General features: G+C 38.8%; 2 protein-coding genes and 1 non-coding gene across 3 annotated transcripts; 2 read left to right on the plus strand and 1 right to left on the minus strand.

The window, feature by feature from the left end:
* The first annotated feature begins 259 nt into the window (after positions 1-259).
* V1514DRAFT_t110 lies at positions 260-331 on the plus strand. The gene has a single exon. It is a non-coding gene; the product is annotated as a tRNA-Arg (tRNA).
* A 1,283-nt stretch (positions 332-1,614) lies between these two features.
* V1514DRAFT_338600 (uncharacterized protein) lies at positions 1,615-3,197 on the minus strand. The gene is made up of 4 exons (XM_066928862.1): positions 2,933-3,197; positions 2,768-2,863; positions 2,591-2,710; positions 1,615-2,535 (listed from the first exon to the last, which is right to left on the minus strand). Exons 1-4 carry the CDS (start codon positions 3,006-3,008, stop codon positions 1,994-1,996), a joined length of 834 nt encoding a protein of 277 aa, XP_066780773.1. The 5' UTR covers positions 3,009-3,197; the 3' UTR covers positions 1,615-1,993.
* Positions 3,198-4,342: 1,145 nt separating this feature from the next.
* Positions 4,343-6,129, plus strand: V1514DRAFT_338602 (kinase-like domain-containing protein). Its single transcript, XM_066928863.1, has 3 exons — positions 4,343-4,548; positions 4,624-4,759; positions 4,814-6,129. Exons 1-3 carry the CDS (start codon positions 4,436-4,438, stop codon positions 6,020-6,022), a joined length of 1,458 nt encoding a protein of 485 aa, XP_066780774.1. The 5' UTR covers positions 4,343-4,435; the 3' UTR covers positions 6,023-6,129.
* The last annotated feature ends 954 nt before the right edge of the window (positions 6,130-7,083 follow it).

Below are 7,083 nucleotides of genomic sequence, written 5' to 3' on the forward strand. Positions count from 1 at the left end.
TGAGGCGGCCCCCGCCGAGGTCATAAAACACCTCAAACGAAGCCATGGCTTGTTCTGCGTCTCGCCGAGAGGTCAGGATAAACGAAAGATCATCCGCAAATGCAGCGAGGCGCATTGGGCGCATACCCGGGTGGTAGAGACCAGGAAGCAAGGCACGGAGTCGATGGCATAGTGGTTCCAGCGCGAGGGTAAAGAGGACCCAATTATGTAAACATTTTAAAACTTAAAATGGTTGCTTTTTATTGAAGTGAAAGCTCTTGGTCTAGTGGCCTAAAGGTAAGGCGCTGCTTTCCGGAGGCAGAGATTGTGGGTTCGAGTCCCATCTAGACCTTTTTTGTTTTTTTAATTTTTTTATTTATTAACATTATTTTAGTTTGATGTCTCATTTCAAGTTACTGTTTGTATACTTCATTTGAGATGCACGACAACTTAGTAACACTGAAATGAGATGCTTAACTGGTAGTAAGCGTGCAATCAGGCTTCTGCAGATCAGATATTATGGGGGGGCAGTGGTGGTGGGTGACGTAGGCCCTGTACCTTCTAGATGTCATTTCCCAATAAGGATTCAGGATGGTCAATCCAATACGTTGCTCGAGCAGTTGTCAGTGTCTCATAAAAAATGGCTTTAGTTTGCTTGACAGCAACGATATTCTTAGTCGAAGCTGCTTGGCGGGCAGCATAGTCAGCCGGCACCGCAGGCATTCAGTACGACTCGTTCCAGCAGCCCATACGGAACTGTGCGGTATTGGCGAGCAGAGCAACATAACATGCATTTTCCAGGAGAGCGGCCATACGGTCGACCTGGTGCAGATACAACAATGGCACGTGGCAAAATCGTAGCAGTTGTGAGGCCCAGGTCAATAAGGTCATTGGTAAAAAAAGTGATTGAACGAATGCGGTCGGTGGTGCTTCTGTCGTGGATAGCAATTCAGTTGAAGTCAGGCTGTAAGTTGTGCGCGTTAATTTAAGCTCCAAGAGTAGCAGAAGGTCACCGTCAATATGGTTGAGCAATAGGGCAGTCAATGAAGTCTTTTTCCAGTAGTTCTGTTGATGGGGTGTCTCATCCATACGGTTAAAATCCTCAACGTTCAGGTCTCTCTATGTAGCTTGCTTCTGGGCAGGGTTGGTCTCATTATTCGTACCAGCAGGTGGACGACCAACCGCGGCGGACGTTTCTCCGTGAATTGGCGCATCCTTAGTTTCGCTTACACAATCAAATGCCCTTGGTGTACACATCATTATAGTCCTCTTGCCAGCGGGCGTCGTGACGATTTTACGAGGCTTAAAGATAAGAGAACGTGACACTGTGATTCGACAGTGGCCTAATTTCATCCATCGAGGCAACCCGGGCACAAGCACCCCTTTATACCACATGGTCCTCAAATGCTTTAAAAAACTAGGTATCAGCAGTGGCCACATTGGACTTGTCGTGTAAATAGATCGCTCAGGTGGCCGCGGGCAGTAGCACGGACGAAATCCACAGAGTTCGGTTTGCCCAGGGCTTTGTCAATCTTTTCTCAGAAATGTCAGCCTTATTAATTGGGGCCGCTGATTTGGGTGATGGATTAGCACAGGCTGTTTGTTGGTTTTCGTGATTTCCTCGCAAATCTGAGCATTAGCAGCATATCAATGGAAAAAAGGAACTTAGTGCTTGTGTTCAATTCTCCAAGTAGGATAGCAAAATGTTCAACACAACAACTCAGGTCTGACATGGTTTCTTTCTTCTCGGCTTCTTTTCTTGATTATTGATACGGATAACTATCGATACTTTAGTTGATCACGAATTCTTATCCCTAAATTTAATTGACGACTTATTTAATTTACTTCATACTAAATTACTAAATACCTAAATTTTCTTTCTCATTGTTGTCAATATTGTAGTTTATTATATTAATAAAAATATAAGTTATCTTTTTGATAACTTTTTGATTAAAAATTTGTTCGAGCACTCCATAGATTAAACATCGATAACCCCAGTTTTTATAACAATCTTTTAAATACTACTAAAATCTCCACTCAATATCTTCGTCCTTAGATGCTCAATTGCTATCCGTTGTTCAGCTGGAAGTCCTTGTATTTGACCATCCGTAAGTCCCATAACTTGCTTAATCAATGCCGCTTTTGCTGGATCTAATGAAGCTGGCAATTCTAAACTGCCCGCGGTAGTAGTATTTGTTGCTTGATGAAATGTCGGTCTAGGAGCCGCCGGTGGAGGTGTCGAAGTCGCTCGTATTTGTTGTTGGTGTTGTTGAACTTGTTGCTGCTGTGGTGGATTTAATGCTTTTGCCACTGCTCCTGCATCTATTAGTCCCATCAAAAGCATGCTTTGCACTACCGCGTAAGACAATTGTGGTGACGCCTTCAATAGTTCACGTGCTTTGGCAGGATCAGTATGAACCACTGATTTGAGTTCTTGCAAGACAGAAAGCATCTGCTGTGGTGTAAATGCTGCAATTGTTAAAGCGATTGCATCAGGAGTAGACAGATTAGGAGGCGGGGCTGTTCCTCCTGGAAGTGCTGGCAACAATGTCTCTTCTATCCTATAATCAGCTACCATAATCTATCAAACTTTCAAATTTCCATCACGTACGAGACTTATCAGTGACATTTGAGCCTATACTGGTTTCATGCGAAAAATCTACTCTTAGTGACCGGTTGCTTAGTTCATAACTATTTAAATTCCGAACTGCTGACGCCGCAGTTTCCGCATCTAAATAATATTTTTAGACCCAAACAAATACTAAGGAAAAGTACTAAATTAGCTTACCATAATATTCCACAAATCCATATCCTTTCGGCCGCCCAGTTTCTTTATCAAACACAAATTTGAAATTTACTACCGGGCCAACTGACTGAAAAACATCTATATATTTTAAGTATTCATATTAATAAAAATTACTTAGCAAAAATCATCTTATTAAATTCATCATACCCATTATTTGCTCTTCCGTTTGATCGTAAGGTATATTTCCCACAAAGATCACGCGTCCTGGGCCTCTTTCCGTCATTTTGACCGATTCGCAGATTATGCGCAAACTGAATCTCAAATGATTCTCAAATGATTCTCAAACACGAAGAATAATATTTCACTATTTATATAGCCTTGAATATATAATTAAATAATATTCAATACTTAAAAATTCTTGAAGATTTTAATTCTTGTGAAAAAAGCTTGTTGATCTTGTGTTGGATGAATGTATGTTCCGCTCGTAAACATTTAAAATAGGGTAACATATGCAAGCGCGGCTTCAGTCTAATATTTATTGTATGTATATTTACGATATTTATAGTAATTTAAGACAACTCAATTAAATGCACAATAAAACCATAACAAAATACGCTAAACATACAAATATATATATATATACCAAGTTCATACTAAGTCTAAAAGCAATGCTTTGTTTATTTACCGAATCCTCTCTGCGCGGTCATTAGACCCATCAGATGATTAGAATCCCTTTTCTTGAACCTGTCCAAGTCAATACCGAGCATTGAAAGATCAAGCTAGACCGTGCGTTGACTGCCTCAAGATTAAATCAGTTATTACCTGGCTTATAAAAGTTTTGCGGAGTGTCAGTTTCTGGCTCTTGTGAATTGTGGAAATTAAGTTCAAGATCTTCGCGCATAAAGACTGAAGCATATAAGAAACGAGCCATTGTAGTTATCAAACTGGACCAATCAGGAGAACAGTTTTAAAAAAAAAACAGACCATAAAATTCATAAGCCAAAACTACGTCTTTGGGCTCACCGAACACACATGCCTTGGCAAACGCCTTTATCATCGCAAATGAGATCGATACTCAACGTCTGAAAACACAATTTGCAGTCACTTTGGAGAATCGCACTATTGTTGAGCATTGTCTGCGACTTCAAAGGCAACTTCAACAGACTGTGAATAGTCTGATCATGATGATGTAAACCGCAACATCAGTAAAAGCATATATTTATACCAGATCGTTAGCGGCAGCAACTTCCTCGAGTTTCCGAGAAGATTCAGATTGGCCAACGCCTCTTGTCGGCAGCCCCATCAAGGTTCAGAAAAAGTTGCTACGCTATCTCTATCGCTCAACGAATCCTCGCGTGTCAACATCTTGCGTTGCTGTGCAGTAAGTAAGTTAAGAGTTATATTTTATATAGTTACACAAGTTCAATAACTCCATCAAATGGCTCAATATCAAAAAAAAATTTATGCTAAACTAAATGATTGGGTTCTTTATTAATGCGTTTTCAATCCAGAGAGCCAAGCCGGGTAATTTATTTTGCTCACGTAATATATTAATTAGCTGCAGAGATAAATAACCAACTATGTAGTTAGTCAATAATACTATCTATATTAAAGATAGTAAAAGTCTATGGGGCAACTAAAAATTGTACCAGCACAATAAATCACTCTTTACTTAGTTTGTTTTTGCGTTTTCCTTGGCATATATTAAGTATGAGTCGAAAGTTTTCGTCAAAGCTAATACGACAAAGCACTGGTGGTTTATCAGGAAGTGATCACGAGAGCTCTAGCGAAGTTCTTACGGTCGATTATGTCCTTGACAATTTGTACGACACAATGCTACCCTTTGATATTAGTCAAATATCTAATTAAGATATTTTGTTAACATTATAATTGAACAGTCAGAATGCTGAAGGGTTTAAACGAGACATTGTTTCATTAGTGCATCGCCTGCACATTTCTCGATGGCGGCATATCTCTCTGGCAGATTCTTCGACCATTAAAGTCACAAGGATTTCTGGAGCTCTTACGAACGCAGTATGTTTTCACGACGTTTTATAGGATATTTACGAAAACATTAATTTCATATAGGTGTATTGCATATCAATTGCTTCTGAACATGTCGAAGTCAGCCATCAGCCATTTTCGGTATTACATTCTGACTCAGCAGTGAAAATGCAGAGGCAGAATACGACTGCACCAAAATTGAAAAATTTACGAGTTCCGCCTCTTTTACTTCGTGTTTATGGACCCAATGCCTCACAACTTATTGACCGCGATAAAGAACTGCTTCTTCTGAAAAGATTGGCTAGTCGTAACATTGGTCCGCGTATCTTGGGTATATTTGGCAATGGTAGATTTGAGCAGTATTTACAGGCTCAGCCACTTACTAAAGAAGATATTAGAGACCCAGATATTAGCAAAGTGATTGCAAAGCGCATGAGAGAATTGCATGAAGGAATCGATCTCACAAAAGATGAAAGAGATGCGGGTCCTAGCGTATGGTTAAGTATACAAAAATGGGCTCATGATGCTAAGAAGACCCTTGAACAATTGGATGATTTAAAGAAAGAGAGACCGAATTGCCAATTTAAATCAACGAAAGATATACTCCATACCGACTGGAAAACTTTTGTTAATAGTTTTGAAGTTTACAAACAATGGCTTATAAATCGATATGAGTTGGGCGAAGACATTAAGAAAGATTTAGTTTTTGCACACAATGATGCACAATATGGTAACCTTTTGCGAATTGAACCACCCGCAGGTTCACCTTTACTTCAGCCTGCCAATGAGCATAGGCAACTAGTAGTGATTGATTTTGAGTACTCTAGTCCTAATGTTCCTGCATATGACATAACAAACCACTTTTGTGAATGGATGTCTGACTATCATGATTCTCATCGACCCCAGGATATTCACACAGATAAATATCCCACGGAAGACGAGCAATTAAGATTTATTCAAAGTTATGTTACACATGGACTTGAATCGTTTGACGAAATTGACAAGATTGATGCAGCCATTGAGAAAATTTGGCAACAATCAGTTAATTGGCGAGCCGCAGCCCATGTCTCTTGGTGTCTGTGGGGAATTATATCTGCTCAATTACCAAATAAAGACGATGAAGGTTTTGAAGACGCTATATTGTTTAAGGAATCCATGCCTAGTTCCGCGGAGTTTGATTATTTTGACTATGCTTCACAGAAATCAGCATTATTTTGGGGAGAAATGAAAATACTTGGCCTGCCAGTTCCGAAGAATGTAGATTTAACAAAGCTTAAATATATTAGAAATTAGAATACATGTTTTTTGAACATGTAATACATTTAATTTTATTTAAAAATCCGTTATTCGCGATATTTGATGCTTTCTATCTGCTGCTGCTGATTATTATTATTACGATTCCTTATTTTAAGTACACATGAAACTTTTTAATTATGGTGTACTGTGTGGTTGGTATATCAAAATTGAAAACAAGCTGTGCCTGTTTGGGTCATGAAATGGGAAAACCTTCCATGAAAGCAAAAACCCAAGTCCACAGTAGACAAAACAAAATAGTACAGTCTTTCTCATAATAAAAACACATGTTGAATGTAAATTGGCTGACTTTTCTCTTGCTCATTTTAATACTCTCCTCTTCCTCCTCTTCTCTTTCCTGCGCCCATAAGTTTCCAAATCCTACTCCGCTATTGCCTAGATGCTGTATCTACATTTCTTGAATTTCCTCATGAGAGGTAGTAGGAATAGGCAAAGATAATATCTTGACCATTTTTGATTATCTTTATCTTTATCTTTTTTGAAAATTGAAAGATTATATCGTATTTAAAATATTATTTAAATAATGTAACAAAACATGGAAACTATTGCCGACTTGAGGCCAAGTCATGACATCACCATGCATGGCCATGAGCCAAGAATGCATGAAATGACTCACATTGAGCGTAGATGTGGGCAAGAGGCAAAGTGGAGCAACGGAGCAACGGAAGAGTGGAGAAGTGGGGAAATGGAGAAGTGGAGAAAGTGAAGCAACGGAGGAATGGAGTAGAGAAGCAAAGAAATATAAGTATCGGTATTTGTCGTTTGTTTTATCGTCAAGTAATAAGTCTTTTGTTTATTGTTTATAAACTACTGTTCATTTATTACCGTGTCGTCCTCTCGTATCGTTTTATTCTATTGTCCCGTTATCGTTCCGCCGTCGCCGTTACAAATATTAAAAATTATATTTATCTTTTGTAATAGCGATCAACGGAGATAATGCCAGTAACAATGACTCTTTATTTCTCATTTGACATATCAACTAAAAATTAATAAATATAACGATAGTTTATAAACAATAAACAAAAGACTTATTACTTAGC

This window comes from Lipomyces japonicus (assembly GCF_038497905.1).
Source record: "Lipomyces japonicus strain CBS 7319 unplaced genomic scaffold V1514scaffold_79, whole genome shotgun sequence".
Taxonomy (NCBI): Eukaryota; Fungi; Ascomycota; class Lipomycetes; order Lipomycetales; family Lipomycetaceae; genus Lipomyces; species Lipomyces japonicus.